The 25,639-nt window shown below is 38.6% G+C and overlaps 1 protein-coding gene across 5 annotated transcripts in view; it reads left to right on the top strand.

The window, feature by feature from the left end:
* MAST1 (microtubule associated serine/threonine kinase 1) overlaps positions 1-25,639 on the top strand; it is an 83,972-nt gene that overhangs the window by 41,476 nt on the left and 16,857 nt on the right. For all 5 annotated transcript variants that reach the window (XM_060683445.2, XM_060683441.2, XM_087886539.1 and 2 more), the window contains 11 exons: positions 3,429-3,517; positions 4,619-4,694; positions 7,061-7,139; positions 8,408-8,568; positions 10,705-10,780; positions 11,350-11,559; positions 11,848-11,949; positions 16,956-17,088; positions 19,055-19,122; positions 22,123-22,208; positions 23,252-23,460. In XM_060683445.2, the coding sequence (XP_060539428.1) occupies positions 3,429-3,517; positions 4,619-4,694; positions 7,061-7,139; positions 8,408-8,568; positions 10,705-10,780; positions 11,350-11,559; positions 11,848-11,949; positions 16,956-17,088; positions 19,055-19,122; positions 22,123-22,208; positions 23,252-23,460 (1,289 nt within the window). The remainder of the gene's footprint in view (positions 1-3,428; positions 3,518-4,618; positions 4,695-7,060; positions 7,140-8,407; positions 8,569-10,704; positions 10,781-11,349; positions 11,560-11,847; positions 11,950-16,955; positions 17,089-19,054; positions 19,123-22,122; positions 22,209-23,251; positions 23,461-25,639) is intronic.

The following is a 25,639-nucleotide window of genomic DNA, read 5'->3' as shown; positions in this document are numbered from 1 at the left end:
AAAAGTCCTTCCTTCCCTCTTCCCTCTTCCCTCTTCCCTCTTAATTAATGGAAAAGGATGAAAGGATGGTTGAGTGTTTTCTCATTTACAGCAAAGTTTGGAGAAATTGGGGGGGGGGGTGTAGAGGAAGACTTGTCTTTTTCTCCTATCTCAGTGCAAATAAAATATTTGCCCCCTCCCAAATATTTCATGCTTGTCCAAGGCTTCAAAAAAGGAAAAGGAAGTTGCTGGAAATTATGTCTGGCTAACAAGTGGTGACTTGACTTTTAGTGGTATCATTTGATATAAAGCAACAATTTGAATGCTCATTGGTTCTTCTTTTCAGAGTCCATTCCTCTATTTGAAACTTGGCTCAAGCCAAGTTTGACTTAAGAGAGAAAGAGGTTCATTACTGAGAGTTTTTCTTATGCATATTGTTGTGTTTCTTTTAATATTAGCTATGCTATAAATTCTTTTTATGTATAATACAGGTAGTTCTTGACTTACAACCATTTGTTTAGTGACCACTTGAAGTTCCAGAAACACTGAAAAAGATGACAGTTTTTCACACTTACGACCATTGCAGCATCCTCCTGGTCATGTGATCAAAACTCATATGCTTAGCAACTGGCATGTATTTATTACGGTTGCAGTATTCCAGTGTTATGCGATCACCTTTTGCAACCTTCTGACAAGGAAAGTCAGTGAGGAAGCCAGATTCACTTAGCAGCTGTGTTACTAACTTAACCAATGTAGTGATTCATTGTACAACTTAACCAATGTAGTGATTCATTATACAACTGTACAAGAAAGATCATAAAATGGGACAAAAAGTCAACAACTGTCTTGCTTAGCAATGGAAATTTTGGCCTCAATTGTGGTCGTAAGTCTAGGACTACCTGTATCAGTGGTGGGTTTCAACCGGTATAACAACCAGTTTGCTTCGCACACGCGCTTTGCGCAAACTGGGGCGAACTGGTAGAAACCCATCACTGACCTGTATACAATGAAAAATATTTTTAAGAAAGCTGTAGCCAATAATTCAATAGGAGAGTTTATTTTTGCAAAGGATTCTAGGTTTATTTACAAAGATTAATAGGTCTCAGGCAAAACAAATAGCAATAGCACTTAGACTTATATACAGTGCTTTACAGCCCTCTCTAAGTGGTTTACCGAGTCAGCATATTGCCCCCAACAATCTGTGTCCTCATTTTACCCACCTCAGAAGGATGGAAGGCTGAGTCAACCTTGGGCCTGGTGAGATTTGAACTACCAAATTGCAGGCAGCTGGCAGTCAGCAGAAGTAGCCAGCCTGCAGTACTGCACTCTAACCACTGTGCCACCAAGGCTCATCATCATGTTTGAAGCCTTGTTGTGCCAGTTAAATTTTGAGAGGACTTTAAATGTAAGGTGCTAAATGATTCTTCTTAATGCTTTAGGATAGTGGTCCCCAACCTTTTCAACTCTGTGGACCAGCAGTGGTGGGGGGTGGGGGTGGGAAGCAGATGGATTGGTGTATGTGCCCGCTGCTTGCACTAGTAGAGCTTCACGCTTTCGCCCACCACTGCACGGGGTTGGGGACCCATGCTTTAGGATGTATTGAAGCAACTATCATGATCCCACCTATGCTTGCTGAGAAGCCATGGGTATTGGTCCAACATATCTCAAGGGCATCAAGTTGGGAAATTGTGGTACACCCATCTGGAAAATATTTCTTAGAGGCCTCTCATGATTAGTCACTATGATATCCAAAAACAGAAGTATTGCAAATCATTCAACATTACCATGTTTGTGATACCACAAGTTTTCTTCGACCAGTGGCATGTAAGACATGTAGGCTAACAGATATGATACATCTTAAATGTATGGAAAATATATTTAAATTACAGTCCTTCAGAAAGCATTATTGCCCGGAATTTCACATTCTGATATTGTTTAAGGAAGAAGCGTGCATAGAAGACAGATGGAGAGAACATGAACAATTAAATGTGTTCATTTTTATTTTCTTGTGGCTGATCAGAATATAGTTTTACAAAGTGTACCTCCCCTCCCCTCGCAGGACTGTTTTTCAGTAAAGTAGTATAGAAGAACAAACTGCATTGACATTTTTTTTTATCACACATACTTACCTGCCCTTTTCCCATTCAGGTTGTTCATATTTTGTCAGCTTGGAATTGCAACACGTAGTAGATATCAGGACTGCTATACATCAGCAAATAATAGCCCACAATAAATGACCAGACAATCTCTGAGCTGCCATGCAAACCTGAGGATCTGACAGCAGCAGGCTTGGGCAGACATCCAGCTTTGTCTACAGCTAGTAACCTACACCGTAGTGCTTTTGCAATACTGAACAAGAGCTGGCAGAATAATGCCAAAATCCAACCACTTGCACCTGAGGAACTGCAAGGAAATCCAAGCTGGTCCTTGTCAAGGTGCACATCTAAATAGTTCCAGCCCAAATTACATACTGTATATATTCTGGCAGACGGTCTTTGTTTTGAGTGCTTTGCTTATTGTATATTTTGCATTATATAATATGACAATTACTTCATCATGGCAAGGTGTGACAAGTGTGGAATTGAGTCTTCTAGCCCATGGGTGGAAGGTACTGTTAAGTCACTTTAGAGAGAGAAAGTAAGACTGCTAATCATGCCTACAAATGTTATTTATTGATTATTTAAAAATTTTGTTCTGCCTTGCTCTGCTACTGTGAATGGAGCTTCTTAAACAGCCAATGCTCTCCTGTTTGTCTTTCAGGGGAGAAAAAAAGCTGAAAATCTGGTGGTTCTAGTTGTCAGGAATGGATCCTAAATTTATAAATTTAAAAAAATATGTGTGAGATAGTGCAAGAAAGAGAGAGTCTAGTGTTAGAGCTCCAGTTGGAAGTCAGGTTGAAGGAATGAGGGAACTTGGTAAATCCTTCCACTTTTGCAACATTTGTTGATAAGTCTTTCCGATTTGTAATGGCCTCCCATTGCTGTAGGTTTGCATCATACATCATGTTGGATCCATGACAGTAACCTTTTTCCTGTAGCTCCTCTTGACAAATAAAACTTCCAGATCCCAGAAGGAAGTCATACTTCACTTAGAGGTCTCTGCTTCAATCCTCAGCTTCTACAGTTAACAGAGTTCAAGCGGCAGGGCTGGGAAAATTGTCAGCTTGAGACCTAGTAATCAAAACAAGCAACATTGTGTAAGGCAGATCAATGGTCTGACTCAGTGGAACAATCCAACTTCATATTTCATTGCTGAGCTAATAATCAAGTGGGAGATTGCAAAAGGTAACCATCTGCTACAGTTTGGAATAGTCCGTCAAATTGAGCTGGAGATAATGAATTGGCCAAGTTTTCCATCTGTGGTCTTCTAAGGAGCCTGCTTCCTGGTTGGCATTCTTTATCCATGCACACCCTGATTTAGGCCTTTCTTCTTTCCTGCTCTTTGTACAGCTGCCGAACCAGTAACAGAAAAAGCCTGATCCTGACAAGTACATCACCAACACTGCCACGACCTCACTCTCCACTCCCAGGTCATATTGGTGAGTTAGGCCCTTGGCCCTCCTTCTTCCAAGAATTCCAGCCTTGAAGTGCCTCTTGCAAAATTGTGTATGAGTCACAAGAAAATTCCAGGCATTTTAAGTCCTGCTTTTCTGTTCCTGCCTAGACAAGAACAAGAAGCCGTTCTTTAAATAAGCTGCCTGTTTAGACTGAATAAGTTACTGAGAAATAACACACTGTATCCCAATTGTTATTGTCCCTATCTCCAGGAATCATTCAATGTCCTTTTTTTTAAAAAAAAAATCAAGGGCATATATCTTTGTCTTTTAATCTTTGCTCTGTCCCTCATTTTTAAAGTGTGGGATTCCTTCTCATTGTCAGAACTGACCAAAATGTGATATGTGTGTGTGTTGTGGTGGGGTGGGGTGGAGTGGAGTGGAGTGTTCCATAATTTTATGTTGTACCTATTTGCCATAGTGAGGCAAAATGTCCACAGAAATCTGAATTTATGCTCACTCACGTCTTATTCATCCTTATGAGTTTATCTGTATGTTTACAGTAAGCATGACATTGACTCCAAAGTAGTCCTATGAAAATTATTCATAAGCAGTTTTGGTCTTAAGTGGTGCATCCATCTTTCTGTAATTCTCTACACCCTATTCCTCCTTTGTTTTTTCATTATTTTATGTATCCAGGGCATCTGCCTTTTTATTCCACATATATATTTACATAAAGAGTATATTGTACAACCATCTTATCCATCCTTCTAACTCTCTGAAGTTGTCTGTCCACTGGCCTGATTTTCCATCTTTCCTCTAATTAGTTTCTGATTCAAGACTCAATCAACAATCCATTGCTGTGTTTGGTCCATCCATCCATCCATCCACCCATCCATCCATCCATCCATCCATCCGGTGTTCTGTTTCTTGGCTTCCTTCTGTCTGTTTTCATATTTAACAAGCATCTCTATGCCCTTTCCAATCTTGCTAGCTAATGGTTGTTGTACCATCTTGACTGATTTTTCAAACTTTAGAATTTGCTGGCTACTGGAAATAGATTTGATTTGGTCATAGTTCAATAGCAGCCTCATACAGTAACATGTTAATTTTATTTTGTATGTTCCTATCCTGTCCTGTCTGCAGGTAGCAGTCCCCTTGACAGTCCTCGGAATTTCTCCCCCAACACACCAGCCCACTTTTCCTTTGCTTCTTCCCGCAGGTAAGAGGAGCCCTCCATCTCTGGGACTCAAGAGAAACATAAATTGCGTAGAAGATTCACTGGTCATCCATCCTTTATAGTCCTTTACCTATCAGCTGTTAGCATTCCATAAGAACTGACTGTAACTGTAATATTTCCTCTATAGGAAAGTGACATGCCAGAATTAGAGTGAGAAAGTTGCTGGTCTACTTCTGGAAAACAACAAAAAAGATAATCTTTTTATATATAAAAAAAGACCAAACTCCTATGCTCTTTGTATTTGCAGTCTTGGGTATTTGCCTCTTTTCTTCTAATGTTTACCACTTCCTTTGGTGATGCCTGGTCTTTATGAATTCAAGCCTGCCATTATAATACAGGAATTAGACCATTCTCAGCCACAAACTTTCCATATTTGGTTGTCATGTTATTGGTTCACTTAGCTTCCTGGCTCTTGTAAGCTTTGAAGGAGAATGCAGGATTTTGGCTATTGTTCTAATATTTGATCTATTAAGCCATCCCATCAGGGACATTTGAGGTTATGGAAGAACTTCCCATCTGCTCCCTACTTCCCATCTGCTCTCTGCTCTTTTTATAGACAGGCACATACAACTTCTCCTGCCCACCTCCACCCACAAAACCAAAGGAACAGACTGTGAGGTTCCATCAGGCCCTTAGCAAAATATTGAGTAAATCCATTCTGGGTTGTTTACATATTTTTGTTCTGCAATTTTTTGCATTGCACCTAAAGGCATGAGTGCTTTTATAACTTAAATTGCTTTTTATTTGTAAAGCCTATGCTTGATAAAGTTTATGTAATTAAATTAGATGGAAGAGATTGGAATTATATAATTGCAATCTGGTACATTGTGAATTATTGATATGGTTAATTGATAGTAAAAAGGGGAAGTATAACCCAAATTACAGTCATTATTATATCACAAAGATTATTTTTTTTTTGACAGAATGTTCTACATTTCTGGGTGCTTGCCTAAAAATACTTGCGCCACATGAATGTCTTACAGCAGGAAAGAACACATTGTATGTGCTTCTTACCACACATACCTTTTCCTGGATAGATTGATTTTTACAGATATTATCTTAAATGGCATTTTTTGGAAGTCATGCGGATTCATACTGGACAACAGGTAGCCAAAGGTGTTTGATATATAGGACCTATAGGACTGGAAATCAACTTTGCAAGCAAATTCATGAACCTTTGGGTCAAAAGTTTCAGTTATTGCACAGAAATGTTGTCCACACAGATCCATTCAGTACTAAAATAGTTTTACCAACATACGGATATATTGCTGAAGAATCAGTTACAGATTTGGGCTGGTGACACAGTATAACCCTGGTGGGTCAGGATGAACAAATGTGCCTGGGGAGAGAAGTATAAATCCATGCTGGAATATAACAATATTGACCCTTTGGTTTAATATTTCAAATCTAGTGCTTTCCATTTGGGTGGGATTGCTATCCCATTCGATCAATATGAGCAATGACAACTCATCTGGAAGCATCAGTTCAGGGAAGGCTGCTTTAAGCACCACTCTGCAATCTTAGAGATATATAAGCAGATTTACATTTATTTGGTGAGGGTTTATTACAGATTGGGGCTCATTCATCATATTTTATGGTTAAAATATGAGTGAGATATGATATTGTCATCCATTCATAACTATCTTATAACTTCCCTGTGCTCCATTTGTCTTATTTCTTGCTGCATAAAATCCTTTTTTCAACAGAATAAAAGTATGACCCTCCACAGCTGTTGATGGCCTTAGCATTAATCTTATACATTTTACATCAGCTCCTAGGTTTTGATATGACCAAGATTTAGAGGGCAAGTAAACTTTTATCACAGCTCAGCATTTACTCAGTTTAACATCTTGTGATGGGTGCTGTTTCTAACTGACTTTTTAGAATCTTAGATTTCCTAGATTAAAAGGATTTTGGATTAAACTAGTTTTTGTAACATAACTTAAATGGCCCAGAATCTTCCAAGAAGCTAAATTTGACTCCTCTTGTCGATATTACCAGTAGTTATTTACAGTAAATGACATTTCAGCAAATGAGACACAATTGACTGAACTTGTATTTATGACAAAATTGCTTTTTCTAATCAGGATTAATTCTGCCTTTCATTCTTAAGTATTAGAGTCACTTAAAGTTTAATGACATGTGGAGCATTACAGTGATATTAAGATAATGATACATGTGATGATGGAATCTGTGTGAAAAGCAGCAGTTATATACTTATATCCCAGTGATAGTAGTACATATATCACAGCATCTGTCCAGTGATGTTGTCACACAGATTATGTATTTGCCCCAACCTCATCCCATCTTGAGTATTCTCATTTTTATATTCACCTTGTTACTTTCAGGGCAGATGGCCGGCGTTGGTCTTTGGCTTCCCTACCATCATCTGGATATGGAACCAACACTCCAAGTTCTACAGTATCAGTAAGATAAACAAAAACTGACTAGATAAAAGAGCTCTTTTATAGACCAGTGTTGCTTATGAAACACTATACCCAGAGAACTAGAAATAATGTATGTGTTCAGAAGAAATTGTTAAAACCAGCTCACTCATCACCAGAGGACAACAGCTCACACAAACAACACCATCAAGAAAATTTTATATGCAGTATACTCTGCATAATGCAGAGTCATCCAACGGGCCAGGGAAAGAGAAAGAGAAAGATGATTCAGTCTCTGCTGTTAAGGAACATTAGTGCACTTCTAGGGAAAATGTTTACATAATGTTAAGCTCTCTGATTTGATAGGTGAGATAATGGAACATAGGGAACAGATTGGATCTGCCTGTTCTCTCTAATTCCACAGAGTTGGCTGCAGTCACATGTATACTCTACAATGCTGTTTGTGCATGGTTCACTGTTTGTAATGCCATGCGAGCTTCTTGGTTACAGATGAACATGCATTTAATTCTCATGTGGCAGATCATGTGGGTAGCATGCCAGTGGCCCTAGTTCAATCTCTTTTCACTGCTAAGGAGAAGTAGCCTTACTACCAAAAATACGAAGAGTCCTGTTGGTTAGTATTGACAGAACTGAACTGCATAAGCCAGTGATCTGACTTGATGTAAAGAGCTCTAGATTGATTTCAATATATGTACAGGTAGTTCTCGACTTATGACCACAATTGACGCCAAAATTTCTGTTGCTAAGAGAAATATTTTTTAACTGTATTTTGTCCTATTTTACGACTTTTTTTGCCACAGTTGTTAAGTGAATCACAGCAGTTGTCAAGTTAGTAACATGGTTGTTAAGTGAATCTGGTTTCTCCATTGACTTTGTTTGTCAGAAGGTCTCAAAGGGTGATCACGTGGCCCTGGGACACTGCAACGGTCATAAGTATGAGTCAGTTGCCAAGCATCCGAATTTTGATCACGTGACCAAGGGGATGCTGCAAGGATCATATGTGTGAAAAATGGTCATAAATCACTTTTCAGTGTACGGTCACTAAATGAACTATTGTAAGTCAAGGATACCTGTAATTAGCAGTTGGATTATATTTTGCTTTTTGCCAAGTATTGTGGCATTTATTGGAAAGCCATATAGAGGAACTGGAGATATCTCTCTCTCTCTCTCTCTCTCTCTCTCACACACACACACACACACACACACACACACACACACACGATAGAACTGCTGCATCTCAGCATTGGTGAATGGTCACATGGCCAACTCTGTCCCTTCTGTTCCTCACAGTCATCCTGCTCCTCCCAAGAGCGCCTTCACCAGCTGCCTTATCAGCCAACTGTGGATGAGCTGCACTTCCTGTCCAAGCATTTTGGCAGCACTGAGAGTATAACCGATGATGACGGGGGGCGGCGGTCTCCTGCAGTGCGGCCCCGGTCCCGGAGCCTCAGGTAAGGATGAGCAGCCAAGACAAGCCTAAACAGCAATACTTTTTATATTATGACATACAAAGAAAATCTGCTTTCTAATTTTTTTCTCTCTGCATGACCAATTCTGTATGATGTGCTTTCTTTTTTTCTGTCCCTTATCAACCTTGAAGGGACACTTTATGCCGAAGAGTTTAAAACAACCCCCTTCTGGCATCGTACAACAGCTATATATTTAAGCAAGTTACATATGTCTACCCCAATTTTACCAATATAAACAATTAGAGATGCTTCTTTGCTACCAGACCTAAAGTCCTATGGGTATATATCTCTTAAGTAATCTAAGATACTCCTCATCCCTAAAATAGCATCATCCATGATCTACTTTTAAAAGGGCAATATGATAGTTTTAAGGAATGGACTCAGTTTTCTAAAAGAGAAAATGGAATGGAATAGAACTGTGATGGCGAACCTATGCCCTCTCTGCGGGCACGTGAGCCGTTGCCTCAGCTCAATTCTGCTGTGCATGCACATGCACCTCCCACCGGCCAGCTGGTTTTTGGGTCTCTGCTGCACATGTGGGAGACGCTTGTGCATGCATGGGGTGCACACGTAGGGGTGGGGTGCACATACAGGAGTCACCCACACATGTGCAGGGGGCACACACGGGCGCACATGCATGTGCGGGGGCAGGGCACACGTGTGTGTGCATGCATTGCATTATGGGTGTGCACACGTGCATGCTTTGGGCACTCGGTGCTGAAAAGTTTAGCCATCACTGGAATAGAACGTGCCATATCATTTATCACAAAATAATACAACATATCACTTATACCAGTAAATATGAAATATATTGCAGTTCACATTTTCAAAGAGACAGCCTTATGTACACTTATCAAAGTCCCATTAGCTCTTACTCCTAAGAAGATCAGTTTGCTATTCTGATATGAGCCAAAACGGAAGCGTGAAAGAAAAGTTAAACTAACTGTATTGAAAGGTTCTTGTAGTACAATTAGTGAAATACATCTATAATCAAAGGGCTCTGTTGCAATTCCATTCTACCAGCCTTCCCAATTTACTCTCTTCCAGGTATGTGGTAGTACAGTTTCCAGAATTCCATGCTGGCTGAAAATGCTGGGAGTTGTAGTCTCATACATCTGAGGAACAATAGGTTGGGGAAGGACGCCATACTGTTTCCAAAGTGGTGGCAATATTTTTTACAATACTTCCTATATTATTATGCACAATCTTAATCAAAGGTTAAACTTTCAGAACAGAAGAGGAATCTCATTTTTGTAGGTTTCATCTTTTATTGCAGTCATGCCGGCTGTAAATGGTAACCTGGACATAAGATGGGGGTTATCATTGCATGCTTTACCATCCCAGCTGACATTCCCTTATCCCAGCTTGTTACCTATTGTTAACCGTTGGTTTTGTGCCCTCTTTTGCTGGTGTGTAATGATTACTGATTGTGGAAGTGAATGCACTAAGAGTAGGGTTATTTGATGTTGTGGGATCTACTTTTTTTTTTTTTTTTGGTAGACTGAGATGTAGATCGTGCCCTTTCCCGAACCTTGGCCCCGGACGGTGGAGTGCGCGTCGGTGTGGGCTGCAAGGGTGGTATGGGACACTCGGCAGCACGGTGTCCTAGCTGGTTACACCGGAAGCACCGGAACACCCCGCGCCCTCCACCTGCTGCCGGTCTACCAGGTGCAGGACTTACTCCATACTCCTTTGGGACTCCAGATGCAAAATACTGGCTCATTAGGGTGGATGTGCACTTAGGATAAGCACACACTTAACCAGAAAATTGTTTTCAGTACTCACAACAATGTTGCACAAATAGTTTTCCTTAGATCATCCATCCTTCCCATGCAGTTTCTTTTTTTCCAATCATCTAATGTCAGAAGGCAGGGTTTTCTTCTAGTACTGCTATTATTAAATAGTTTAGAGTGAGAAACCTGTGGAAATTTATATAGATATCTTTTAGTACATATCTAGTTGCTGTCTGCCAACCTCTGCAATACAGTATATACCGCCTCATTGAATAAAGTAAAATAAACATGGTATGAGATTTTCAAATAAAATTGAGGGAAATAGAAAGTGTAAAGAAATGACTATCACCAACAACTGATTTGTGGTTTATTTATTTTTTTGCAGTCCGGGCCGGTCTCCATCCTCCTATGACAATGAGATAGTAATGATGAATCATGTTTATAAGGAGCGATTTCCCAAGGTAAGGGTTGAATAGGAAAGAGAGCCTAATCATTGAAGCTCAAACTGTTTTACACAGGAAAAAAAAGCAGCGGCCAAGCTGGAGGCAGAAAGATTGGGTCCATCCCACCTTCTTATTTTTGACATTTAAATGAATTTGAGAATTAACAGAATCACTTTAGATTGTCTCTGTTTTAATATTCCAAGAAAAAAATTGAGAAAAGAAACCAAGTCAGAGGACAACAGGTTTATTGATACTAGATAGAGCAGACACTTTTTAAAGAAAACAGCTCTAATATCCTGATTAATTCCCTTTAAAAAGACAGTAGTAAAGGAATGGCTTTATGATCCAGATCTATCTCTCTATCTCTCTGTCTCTATATCTCTCTCTATCTCTCTCTATCTCTCTTTATCTCTCTTTCTCTCTCTCTTTCTCTCTTTGATAATCTGGACAGTGTGGTTAATGCAGTGTAAAGTTTGAGGGTAAAGATTCTCAGATTCTTTTCTGGGCTTAAAAAAAATGGGGCTTAGTCTGAGTTATTGGGAGTGTCCTTTTTTACTTTATGCAAGAATTGTTTCTTACCCTAATAGGCCACAGCGCAGATGGAAGAGAAGCTACAAGATTTCATTAAATCTTATGAGCCAGACAGTGTTTTGCCTTTGGCTGATGGGGCGCTCAGTTTCATCCACCACCAAGTAATTGAACTGGCACGAGATTGTTTGGCCAAGTCCCAGGAGGGTCTCATCACTACTGTCTATTTCTATGAGTTGCAAGAGAACATGGAGAAGCTGTGGAAAGATGTGAGTGTCAGCAGCCCGGGAAATAAAATATCAGAAATATGAATAAAACTTATAGACAGCTTAGTTCAAAAGGGGTCTGAAAAAGCAAGCTGGCTTGGAGTAGCCTTTACGAGGAAAAAATAGATTTTAGTGATGGAAGTTGGAAAGGCTGTGATGTGCCTAGTCAGCTGGTGGAATTAGAGGCTCCAATAAGGAGGTCATGGCAAGATAGCTTTGGTAAGTGCTGTGGTCTTACATAATGGCAGGCTAATTCCTCCACTAATGAGCCATCTCTTTTGTTGCTTGTAGGCTTATGAACGCTCTGAGAGTGAAGAGGTGACCTTTGTCACTCAACTGGTGAAGAAGCTACTCATTATCATCTCCCGTCCAGCTCGCCTACTAGAATGCCTGGTGAGGCATAGAAGGGTGGAGTGCATGCATATGTGTTGGTATGCTTTGAATTGGCAGAAGGACCCAAAGTGTGTGTCCCTGTTGTCGATAGATTTTTATATACATACATAGCATAAGCCTATCTTAGTGACTATATAAACATTCCACACAGGGAACATCACATAATTAACAGGTATGGAAATGGCAGTATTGGAATTAGGAAGAAGATTGTTATGATTTTGGTCTTCCTTTCCTCTTGTTTATATTTATTTCATTGGGCCTTAAAATTCGCTTGTGATATTGTAGAGTCACTGTGGGCTGCACAGTGACTCCACACACCCCATTCTTAAACACGCAGACACAAAGATAGATAGATAGATAGACACATGACACAAAACCTCTACCTTCCTTCAGCTATCTTTGCTGCACTGAATTCAGAAGAAAGTGGTGAGTGAAGAGTTCCCCTTGTCCTAGCAACTGAGATGGTAAGACAGGATAAGATACTGTAGCTCACCTGGTTCAGCTGTCTTCCATTCCATTCATGCATGCATATGAATTGTCATGGTCTTTATTTGGAGCAGATACAGATCAAAACAATGGTTCTGGGCAGAAGTGGCTTGTGGGAGATAAGAGCAAGAAAAAGCCAAGGTCTCGGCCCCAGCATGTATCCACATCAGCAGCAGCATTAGCAGCTCAGGGAAAGAACAGGCAGAAGGGGAAAGAAAACACTAGAATCACTGCGTGAGGCCAGTGAGCTATGACATTTAGGAAGTCTTTACTACTGAGAACATTACCATGAAGAAGAGGTACACCAGCTACTACTTCAGCACCAGCTGAGGGGGAAATAAGAGGAAAAGATGTGAGGAAGATGACAAAGTAGGTAGGCTGGCAAGCAGGCCATGAGGAAAAGGAGGAAATGGGCAACATCATTAGCTAATAATGTCATTGAATCCAAAAAATAACACGCTTTCAAACATTTGAGAACATATCTGAAAAATAAAACAAAAAACTGGGCTCATGCAAAACTGAGCACATTTTTGAATACTTTCTTATGGATGTTGTTGTCAGACAACAACTTATTATTAAACTTCTTATTAAAACAACTTATTAAAAAGAAGAAAATGAAACGTGCAGTAAAGGATTTAAAATACAAGAACCAAATAACCAGGCAGGATGAACGTAATTTTGGTGATAGACAAGCTTTTTCGTTAAGAGTCATTTTTCATTCCAATAAATCTGAGGACATGCTATTCCTTTTCGCTTCTAGTGTGTACAGACATGACCCATGCTGGTAGAACTTAAAGACTAGCAAATTAGAAGCAGGGAAAAGCTGCTTTCAGAAATTATTTATGCAATAGAAAATGGAAGAGAAATGGAAGAGACGCCATTAAGAAGGATAAAGTATTTAAATCAATCAAAGGATTTGGAAATAATTCAGAGTGATAAGTGGAAGGACACATATCTGGTCTTTATCACACTTACATTGCAGCAGCCTGTTTTCAGTACTTTTGAAGAGCAGGTCTGGTGATTTCATTATGTGAGAGCTAGGTTTCTAACCAGTAAATGATTGTTTAACTATATTACTCCAAAGTTAAAAGATACTGATTATTTTCCAACACTTAAAGCTTTGAACAAGTTATGGACTACAGGTAGTCCTCAACTTATGAATGGTTGTTTAGCGACCATTTGAAGTTATGATAGATACCTCCCCCCCCCCACAAATACAATCTGATTTTGAAGTTAAGGTAGCCATAATCCCGAAAATGGCCAGAAAAAGGCCAGAAAAAGGATAGAAGAAAGGCCCAAAAAATGAGCAGAAAACAGCCTCAAAAATGCCCCAAAACAGCCTGAAAATGCCCCAAAACGGCCCAAAAAACCAAGCTGAAAACAGCCCCAAAATTGGCCCAAAAACGGCCCAAAAACAAGCTAAAAATGGCCCAGAAAATGGGCCATGGAGGGTAAAAACAAGGTGCAGGAGGGCCCCTGTGTCCTGTTTTGGCTAGCAGAGTTCTGCAGGAGGCATCTGTCCCACCCACCGCCCCGCCCCGCCAGCCCACGGAGGAGAACTACAATGCTGTTCCGGCCCTTGAAGAAATCCAGTTTGACACCCCTGTCCTAGAGGCTCATTTATCTGGACTGCATGAAAGGTTTCTTCCTATCTCCAAATGTGGAATTGTTTTCTTTAGAAATTAGATCAGTCTCTACTTTCTTGGTTTATTAAAGACATATTTTTATCCGGTCTTTGAAATTACTAACAGCTGGTTTAATATGGAGATTGGGAGATTGGAGTTAATATTCGGAAGATTGTTTTAAACTTTCAAGATATTCATATTTATAAAAAGTGATTCTCAATAGCGTTGGTGACAGTTGTTGAAAGACAGTATTGCCCTCAATAAAAAGACTGATGAAAAAACAGCTTATTTTAAAGAAGTGGTTTTGCTGTTTGCCTAAATGGGATTTTCAGCAGAGCTCTATGTGGATAGTACACCATGCTATTCAATGATGGGTCTTTGGGATTTAATTTTTGTTGACGCTTTGGATTTTTGCCTAAGCACCAAAACTATGATCACAAGCCCTCCAGGAGGAAGTGAGATCTTCTTTCAGCTGGAATTAAGCTTCTTCTAGTTCAATTCCCAAGCAGAGCACCATGTTTATTTTATTTTATTTTATTTTATTAATCAAATTTCTATACCGCCCTACTCCCGAAGGACTCAGGGCGGTGAACAGCCAAGATAAAATACGGATAATACAAATATTAAAAAAAATCCCTTAAAATTATTAAATATTTCGGCCGAAACACAGATTAAAACACCCAATTTATAAAATGTTGTTGCTTTACATACACCTTTAAGTCTGGTATTGAAAACCAGTTCTGAGCTGAGCATGAGCAAGCTTCCACCTGGCTCAAGAATTCCTTCTATCTCCCCATCTGGGCTCTACCCTTTATCATTGGAGGGCTCAGATCATCAACCCAGCTTGTATCTGCTTAGACTACTTTTGAAGGTTCCTGTGCGTTACCTTGACAACACAGCAGCCAATCACAGAACACTTTTTCTCAACCAGCCAGTTGCTGCACTGCATTGGCTAGGCTGACGCTGTCTTTGTTGTCCTGCTCAGAAACATGGGAGCATCAGAAGGAGGAGGATGGCGGACAGGGGCTCCTGTTTATGCCTCCCTTTTCTCCAACCTGGAATTGAGACAAACAAAGCTTTTGTTTCAAACATAGGTTTCAGAAGGGTTTTCTTTTAAACAAAATTAAAATGCTTAGCTGTGTTTATTTAGCTTCTCTGCTTTTTTCCCCCTTTTCATCTAGGTCAGATTATAAACGGAGCTGTAAAAAGGTTTCTTAATTCCTCATAGCAATCTTCCCCAATGTAATCCCTACTAGACCCATCAGTTAAAAATCCAGTCAGATACAGCATGATGGCAGGATATGATGGGAGTTGTAGTTCAGTTCAACTCCCAAGGCCAGGCTAAGCAAGACTAATATAAAGTGCCACATGATAGGATAGATCATTTTAACCATATATTCAGTGTTAGGGATTAACTATCATCTGATTAGGGAAGGGAGTCAGTATCTTGTATCCATCAACGCAAATGTTTCTGGAAATCCAACAGGCAAGGCCTTCTCCCACTGTTTCTTTTCAGCAGCCAGCATTTTGAGAAATATTCCCTCAAAAAATGGAGACTCCATTTAGCAACTTTGCAGTCTTTCTCCACTTCTGCGAATTCGAGGTCACAGTCTTGCTACAAATCCTTGTAATTTATCTACTGTGATTCAGCTCTACAGATGTTTCAGTGGTTGAAATCAAATTCTCAATAACAGCAACTTTTTATTAACATTAAATTTCACTGATGGCTGTTAACATAAACAGTTCCTAATGATCAACAGTGGTTGATCATTATGCCATACACTGGCATCTCAGCTGGGATACTCTTGGTGTAAAAGAATAGAGTCAGGGGGTCCTTTAGCATTCAGCTGTCATGTTCACCATACATTATCTACAATATTGAAGGCAGTAACCAGTCTCTTGGTTGTGTGGTGTCTGATTGTTTGGATTCTATACAAATGTAGTTTTTTCTCAAAATGCATATCACAGATTAGCCAATTTCTGTGGCCTGCAAAGCCCCATGTTTTCCTAGACTTCCGTTCCCAAACAAGTATACTGCCAATTCCCTTGCTTCATATAGATAATATGAGATTGAGAGGTAGGACAATAGGAAATGCAGTGCATGGAAACAGACAAGATATTTATGAAAATGCAGTGCCACTGTCATCAACAGCCAAATGGACTATAAGTAACCTGATAAATAAAAAAGCAGGAAAAAAACCTTAAGTTTTAAACTCATGCATATGTAAACACACATACACAGACAGACAGAACTGTATACTCTATTGATGCTGTTCTTTATCATAATTAGGGTTGCTTAATATTTGAATGAAGTTACTTAGCTATCCAAAACTACTCCTTGATTTGTCTGTTAAGTATGTTGGTGTGCATTTGCATTCCTGGAGTTGTATTTATAGTCAGATTTAAGGAATAGCCACGAGAAATGTTGTCATATTTGTCTACTAAGGATTTCAGGACATAGCAACTCTAGCAACTATTCCTCTTGATTCTCACTATTTTTCTTCCCTATAAAGGCTTCTGTTTAGATTTTACTATGAAATTTCCCAACCTAATTCACAGAATTTCATAAGCACTTCAGATAACCACCTCCATAAATAATTATCAATGTTTTCACATTCCTATTTTCATCTTGTTTTCTTTCCAGAAAAAAAATCCTTAAGGGGGAAAAAAACTAGCTGCAAGGTACTTTCTTGTCTGATAAAACACTGAGGGTAATGTTAGCCTGAGGAACAGCAGCTGTTTCAATTTACGGATCCTGTGAGTCCTGTTACTCAGGTCCACATCCATTGTTTTTAGCATTACACCTCCTTAGCTATCTCTTTTCTGGTTCCTGAAATCAGTTCTTCTTTGCTAATCTCAATCCTAATTCTGGCCTGCTCTGTGTTTTATCTCTAGGAGTTTAATCCTGAAGAGTTTTACCACTTGCTGGAAGCAGCCGAGGACCATGCCAAAGAGGGACATCTGGTGAAGACAGATATTCCTCGTTACATCATAAGTCAGTTGGGACTGACTCGAGACCCATTTCCAGGTAATACCACGAAAATTATCTGCTATCCAAGTGGCCTTGTCTCTGTATATGTATCCAAGTCACAATATTTGTTATATGTCAAGTGACCATACTTGTGTGTCATTTCTTGCATGTATTAGCATGATCATTTCATAACTCCTTTGGATATGTGGCAATTTGTCATGCTGACTATTCAATTCAATATTACATGGATTCCACACAGCACAAATTTGTTCATTTTCTTCAATATGATTCTTTATTCTTGGGCCATTTTTGTTCCTTGTGCATCTTTGAGGGAAATCTGACTACCTATTCTATATAGGGGGTAAGATATAAATAAATCGACACAGAATTTAGTTCCACAGAGTTGGAAAAAGAAGTTAGCCAGGATAACCTATAGGCATATTTCTAAATTCTTAACAAAGAAGTTAAATTTATTAAGGAGCTATTAAGAATTTGTTAACAAACTGTCCAGTAGAAAGGAAAAGAAGATAAATTGTCATCTACTAGTAAATTTCTGGATTACCATCTTGTATTTGATGATTTCTGGGATTCTTTTCAAGAGTGCTGGAGTACATAGGCACTTTTTGGAGATTAACAAGAGAAAAGCTGATAATGAAGCCTTAATTATTAAGAAATCCCAAGCGTGCACACTTTTTTAAAAATTTAAAATTCATATGGAATAGTGTAAAAGGGAAATCAGTCTAATTGTAGAAGAAGTCCGGTTATGATAAGGGATCGGAATCTTTCACATGGCAAAAAAATGCTGGATGAACAGCAAGTCTTTTCTCATCGTGACTTCAAACCTCAGTTTTCAATGTTATGGTAAACCTTATCTTACAGCATCAACTATTTCTCCAGTGCTTCTACATACACAGGGTGACTTAATGAAATTCAGAACCCCATTGTCTTTTTTTCAATTGTAGCTAAATATATACAATATAGCCATTAAAAAATTGTATGGAAAGACACTAACATAAAAATTTCTCAATTTCCCTCCTTTCAGACTTTTACCAAGCTGAATAACTTTGTATTTCTTGTGTGTTGAGTTGGGCTGAATTATCTAAATGTTGATACTCCAATCCATGACATCCAGGGTTGTGAAATTACTACAGGTGGCAGATTCCAAAGGCTGGATTATGCTGCTTGCTTCATCTGAGTAAAACTAAGAACAAACAGCGCATCATGTGAAGAATTTTTGGAATGGCTTCTGTTTTTATTTTTAGGACCTTTGCTGTAGGCATCTGGGCTCTGGATTTTATCAGACTGATGTGCAAAAGAGGGGTGTTAACTCCTTTCCATCAACTTGGCTTCCCATTCAAAACTGACCCTCCATTTCACTTTTTCCTCTCCACGGTGGAAGCATTGTATGGATTCATCATGTGTGGTTGATCCTATTCAAAGTTGTCTAACTAGGAATCATGATCTGGATTTCCAGAGAAGTAGTAATGGAATTTGTATACAAATTCTGGAAAGTGGTAGATCAAAGGCCCCAGGTGCTAGAAGGTCTGTTGTGTGTTTCTTTATTAGGACAATTTATTTTTTAATGCTTCAGCTTGTCAATGCACGTTTTCACACTGGCAAGGTAGCATATGCTCATCTGCATCCAGTGTTAAATATGTGCATATACACGTATATATTTCTCTAAGATGGATTTCATGAGTGCATCTATATTGCATTGTGAGTGTGAGTAAAATTGCCAATATGTGCACATCAGCATAACGAGGCTTTTGCATATCTGCTGTGTGTTGAGCTGCATGCAGATGTGCTTGCAAGTGCATGGTCGAATCTTCTGATTTGCCATTAGAACACATGGAGCTTTCATATATACCCATTTATACCACATGCATGTGCCTTTGTGTATATGCATGGCTCTGTGTGTGTCTAGATTTCACCCTTTCTGTGCTTTCATAAATGACAATGGGGTTGCTAAAGCCTTGTTCCCTTGGCTCTCCCTTTGGCTCTTCCCAAACCTTGTTGTCGTCAGATGTGCTGTATGTGGAGGAGCACGATAGTGGAGGATCCAACACACCTGAGACAGAGGAGTTCACCGAGGTCAGTATACAGGTCAGCTTGGCCAACCCCATCCTAGCCAGTTTTTTTTTCCACACAGGGATTCCCACAGACTCACCTTTATTGTGATTTGTTCACTATGCTGTGCAAATGCCTCACTTGCATTCTGTCATTACTACTAAGCCTCAGAGGAACATCCCATTTGTGTAAGAAGAAAGAAATTTTCATAACAAGCTGAAATTGAGTAAAAATGTGCAATGATATAATACCCAAAAACTGTATCGATGCAAAAACATAAATTATGGCATTTACCAGGGACATATCATTTGCCTTTCCTTCTTCCCCACAGATGCCCATGTTTAGAAGTCCTAATCTTTGAAATTCAGGATTATATCTAAAATTCTATACTATACTGGCAGCAACTGGAAATAAATTAGACATCAATAATATGGATACTTTAGGAAGAGGGGTACTACTTAAATAGCAGTACAACTTTTGTGATCTCCAGAGTACAGTGTTGCTTTGGGTAGTGGAAGTGGTGTTGTTCAATCACTATGTACTATATTGTATTTTTCATGTGTTCATTTTATACTGTATTTAGCTTTCCAAGATAATTTCCCCCAATATACTTACATCTGTCTTTTGTAAGTTAATATGTATTCATGTGAGAGAATCAACATAGATTGCATTTCTTTGCAGAAGTAAATCCTAGGTTTCATGCACACAGTGCTCTAGAAAGGTTAATTAAGATACAATACATATTGTTTCTAAAACAGAAGCCTAATTTCAAAGAGCTGCCCAAGCTGGGTTTTGCTTGTGGAAGAGATTTGCGCTAACCCATTACCTTTTCCCTACTTTTTCCCCTTGGGCAACTAATAATGCTGTCTATCCAGTAAATTACAATATTGCAAGCCTCCCTCAGTTTCAACAATTATTTTTAAATTGGTCGTTTGGAATGGGGGGCACGTGTTAACTAAAATACATGCATCCAAACCTCTCATGGACTTGTTTAATTATATTTCAACCTCTCTCGGTGTATGTGGTTTTGAACTGTTGAAGAATGTTTGAAATTATGTACAATGTAGTAAACAAATGCCAGCTTTGCTTGTTACAAGGAAAGACTATCTTTAATATTTTGATCAATAAAAAGTGAAATAAATGTGCCCTTAATTTGGAATTAGTTAATCAACTACGAATTTTGATTGATCTACTGACTAAATATAGTAAAACCTGTAGGCTGATTTAGGATTTTCACATCTCACATTTTAAAGTTTAAGGCAGTTAAAGTTTTGGAGAAAGTGCTGAAATTTAATCACCTTTGTTCAGTCATGATGAAAGCAGATCCTGGGATGGCAACTCAATTAGCCATTTAAGATGGCTACAATTTAAAAGAGAGGTGGGCTTCCTGTGTGCAGTTGTCTAGCCCCATTTTTGTGACCTCTCCCCTAGATTGTATTTATGCAATTTTATGGCTAATTCCTATCTAAAGTATATATCCCCTCTGGAGGTATTACTATATCTATCTTTTATTTTAATGAAAATCTGAACCCTATGTCTCAGTTATGTTCCCTACAATATTTTGGGGAGAATGACTAAGCAATAAATAATCTAAAATAATGACCCTCTCCCTGAAGAAAATTGCCCATTTCTGCTTTGAAGGATGTCAGTGAGGCTATATGCTATTGGCAAAATGTACTTTTTGATTTTTATAGTGCAGCTGAAGATGTTGGAAAGTTACTATTGCTCCTTACGACAAACTGATTCTAAATTGCTCTGCCCAGTGGTGGCGGCAGCAACAATTGTTGTTAGAAATGGGTGAGAAAAAGGTGGGAAGAAAAATCCACTTATGGAAGAGAGGAGCGCTATGAAAGAGGCACGAGATGGGTAAGGGACAAGAGGAAGAAGCCTGGGCAAGAATGATGGCTTATGAATGTGACTGATGGAAGAGAGGAGAAGGTAAGAAGGAGAAGTGATCATAAGAGATTGGACAAGAAACAAAACAGACAGATAGAGGATAGATGGATTATACATGGGACCTGCATGTGTGAGAGAAAAGGAATAGGCTGAAAGTAGAAGAAAGTGGTGGAAGGTCCAGGATGTTAACCTTAGTTATTAATTAGAGGGTGCATTGTTCCTGAATCTTACTATTTCCCTGGCTGGAACTGCTTCCCTTGCTCAATCTCTCCCTTACAACTATCTGTTAATAATTCAGGGATGGCATATTTGTTTTGGGCAGAAAAGGCTGAATAGAGAGACACTAAGGGAACCTCTTCCACCTCCTCTTCGCCCCTTGGAAGATCATCAAATGCATGATTGTTTCAGAGGCACTAGAAAGCTAACCAGCTGCTCTTTGGAAATGGAGTTAAATTGGCAGATGGCATGATGTTTTCAGTGTCATTTTCAGTTTATTAAATATGAATGGTGAATTTACTTTTGATTTTTAAATCACAGTGAATCAATTAAGTCCTTAATATGCAAACATATTATAATGTAAATAAATGGTAGAAGAATCCTTAGAGCTTCATAATTTTTTCTGAAGACTTACAAAGATTAACTCTCAATAGAAGATTAAAAGTTTACATAGAATCAGTCATAATTTTGGTCTTTCTCCTTCATACTTTGTCTTAGCCCTACTTTTGTGGAATGAGGTGGCCATTGCAAGATCTATTGTGGTTTGCAACTTAGAAAAGGTTTTGCAGCTTTGTTCTAAGTTCTTGTTCTTTATTGGTGAGAATGTGATGAACATATATATGATAGTAGCTCTTTCCTGAAGAACAGATATATATATATATATTGTGTTATTAGGACTTAAATGCTGTTACTTAACTATGTATTTCATTGTGCACTTGGCTCTTCTTAAATTTGGATATATCTGCATTTATAAATGAAATGACTACTGTTTCTGAATGACGGAATTCAGATTCAAATGTTGTGTTAACTTGCATCTAAAAAGCATCCTATAAGGTAAATTCTGTTAGAACTAAATTCTTGTCTCCTTATGGACCATTTGTGGCCTCACACTCAGAATGCTTAATATTGCAGAGTCGTGGGACCACTCCAAAGCCAAAGAAGCCACCAGGAGAAGGAGACTTTGAAACTATTAAACTTATAAGCAATGGGGCCTATGGGTGAGTGCACTATTAGCATCAGGCTCCTTGGATCCACCGGCTGCAGGAAAGGATCTTCGCTTCTGGGTCAACATTGCAGCTCCAAATCGCGTGCGCTTCAAATATTTATTTGAGCCAATCATTCTGTTTCTATAATGATAATGTAGCTCAGGGAGCTCCTCTCCACAGTTATAGCAAATCAAGGTATAAATTAGGACAATGGTTCAAAGAGGCCAGAAATATAGGTTATGATTTTGAGAACAAGTTCAATGTTTCGATTAGTTGATTATTGAATAAATAAAATAAAATTGAACCTGATATTGAAAAGTAATATACTGTAGATTCCAAACAAGCCTGTCTGATGAAGACATTCCTCAAGAAGACACTGCCATCTCTAGGGCTATATAGACAATTGGAGGAGAACCTCTGAAGACAATGTCAGTGAATAGGTGGGAGGAGATATTCTTTCCAAGACCAAGATGTCAAATCCAGGATAATTCTGGATTCTGACTTCCCACTGAGTAGTAGCCCAAAATGATTTTTCTATCTTAAAATGTGCTGTAGCAAACTACATCTAATAATTACATTTTTATAACGTTCCTGCCGGACCAGCCGGACCTCTTGGCAGGAGAACAAAGGAGACTTGAAGTAGGGGAAAAAAATGTGTGAGAAGGAATGTGGGTGGAGGACATGCGCAGTTTAGCTTACTGATAAGAATTCTTGGCAAGCTACGGAAAGTCTGATAGTCCAGAAATGAGAGCTCAGCTGGTAAATAAAAAACGCAGTGACATACTAGACAGGCGTATGACCATGTTTAATTTTCTCCTGTACAAAGCATTCTGTAAATGTTAGTTTTTTTTTAGTCAACCAGAAAAAGGAGGTGAACTCTAATAAATATGAAGGCCCCAGCAATCTTTCTTTAAAGAATATGAAAATAAAGGTAGTTTACGGAAGGATTGTGATACATTGACTCCAATTTCCTTTTTGTGGCAGGCAAATATAGACTTTTGGGGCAGAACCTAAAAATGCCTCTTGCTGACCTCTGCTTTCTTCTTCTCTCTCAGAGCTGTATATTTGGTGCGACATAAAGAGACCCGCCAGCGCTTTGCCATGAAGAAGATTAATAAGCAGAACCTCATCCTGCGCAATCAGATCCAACAAGCCTTTGTGGAGCGTGACATTCTGACTTTTGCAGAGAACCCCTTTGTGGTCAGCATGTTCTGCTCTTTTGAAACTAAGCGGTACCTCTGCATGGTCATGGAGTATGTTGAAGGTACGCAGTCTCAGAATTTGTAAGGGTTGGTACCTGTGAGATGCAAGATCTTTATAGCAATCTCCATCCAATATCATGCAAGAGTTATGTCATGTTAGCAGCAATCCATGGGAATTGGTTAGATTGATATGTCCTAAATTACAGGTCATTTACAGCTTTATCCAAACTGGATTCCAAATATATTAGACTTCAACTTCTGTAATCTGATTTGGACATAGGCAATACTGATTGCAGCATTATAGGGTGAAGTTAGTCTATTTGGAAGCAGCTGATTTGAAAAGACTGCCTTAGGATGCTGAATTTTATAAAGAAAACACTAAGTTTAACAGCACATTATTTGAAAGAATATAACAAATACCATATCTTACTAAATATAATAATGAATGTGTCAGTAAATAGATTACCTACAAGAATGATAGTTAGGAAGTGGCCGTAATTTAGTACTTAAGCACATGTCTTATATAAAGAAGAATTTATGTTCATTCCCTGAAATGCTCAGGTAAGGTGAGGGAAGATTCTGCTTGCAATTCTGAAAATCAGCTGTTCCATCCGGGTAGACATTCTTGAACTAGCTTACTTAAGGTGTTGACTTAATACAACTTTCCAGATTGGAAATTATGGCCATTGAAGTTGTCCACATCCTAGTTATAGTCTAATATCCTGTTGAAACTCTTTGATGATGTGATACAACCTCTCGAAGAAGTTGAAAATACTCAGTTCTGACTTTGCAGGGTCATACCAGAGAATTTTATTTTATTTATTTATTTATTTATTTATTAAATTTGTATATCGCCCTTCTCCTTTCGGACTCAGGGCGGTGAACAGCCAAAATAAAAACATTTGTACACAAAAGTTAAAATAATTATTAAAACTAATTAAATGAAATTTGGCCCATAATTTAAAACATATCAATTAAAATCAATATCAAACGTTAAAACCAACATGGAATCAGGCCAGCCCGGCTAGCTGAAAAAAGTAGGTTTTTAGGGCCCGACGAAAAGTCTGGAGATCTGAGATCACTCGGTCTCAGAATACTTGAAGACCTGTAAGAGCTGAGATGAAAAAATATGAAGAAAAGAGGATTAGTATCCAATAAATTCCTATCATCTCCAATAAGCTTGGGACATTGACAAATTCATTTTCTTCCAACTTGCCTTTTTGGTTGGACTTGAAAATCAATTGACATGTATGCAGACACCACACTACAAAAATCTTTGAGAACTTGGTATGGGTTTTCCATACCTGACTGAATTGGGCAACTTCAGCCAGGAAGACAAGACTGATTCTGTACTGCAGTCAGCCCCATTAGCCTGTCTTTCTAAGACATTACAGATTTCCTCATTCTCAAGTGATCCATGTTCTGACTTGGTCTATTTGCATCTCTTTTAACCCACTGCATGCCTGGAAAGCATCTGAAAACTCATATTAATCTTAATCCACCAAAAGTTATATAATGGCAATAAATTTGGCATTGCCTTATAACTAATACATTTAAGGCAATGAAATGGATTACAAGAATATACAACTTCTACAAACAAAAATGTGTGCCAGGCTAGCTTTAGTCAACCATTTTCATTGACTCATCCCCTGACCTTAAAAAAATTGCAAAAATAGTGTCATACTAGACAGGCTTTGAAGATTACAAAAGGGCTGCTGTTGTGACCATTGGACTGCATTTTTTGGCATACTGATTTATTCATTTTAATACAGTCAGAATTATTTTTAATTTTAAGAAATCACAGCACATTATCCACCAATTAGTTTTCCTATTAATAAAACCAGTCCATTCCACTAGGCAGGAAAAGAGTTTTTAAATCAAGAGGATTGATATAAATAGGCCAAGTATGAAAAAAACAGAATTTTTCCTCTCTTTAGTGAATGGAGGGGTGAGGGGAAGCAGTTTTTCCTCCCTATGAAAGGAGAAACACCTAAACAGAAATTCAAGCAGAGTAAATGGTACATCTAATTTGCTCTTTATTCACAAAAAATATTCTTTTCTTGAGGAGTTAGCATGATAGCAGATTCATTCTATAGCATCACAGATTCACACCAATCACTTTAAATTCCATATTAAAATTTACATATGTGATTTTTGCAGAAACACTCTACCAAGAATAATTATTAGCAAATAATATTAAATATAAAATACATGTATCCTTCATTAAACAAATAAACGTAG

This window comes from Pantherophis guttatus, chromosome 2 (genome assembly GCF_059756535.1).
Source record: "Pantherophis guttatus breed Tessera chromosome 2, ASM5975653v1, whole genome shotgun sequence".
In the NCBI taxonomy this organism is placed as follows: Eukaryota; Metazoa; Chordata; class Lepidosauria; order Squamata; family Colubridae; genus Pantherophis; species Pantherophis guttatus.
Note: the sequence above shows the minus strand (reverse complement) of the source record. Positions and strands in the feature narration are given on the sequence as shown.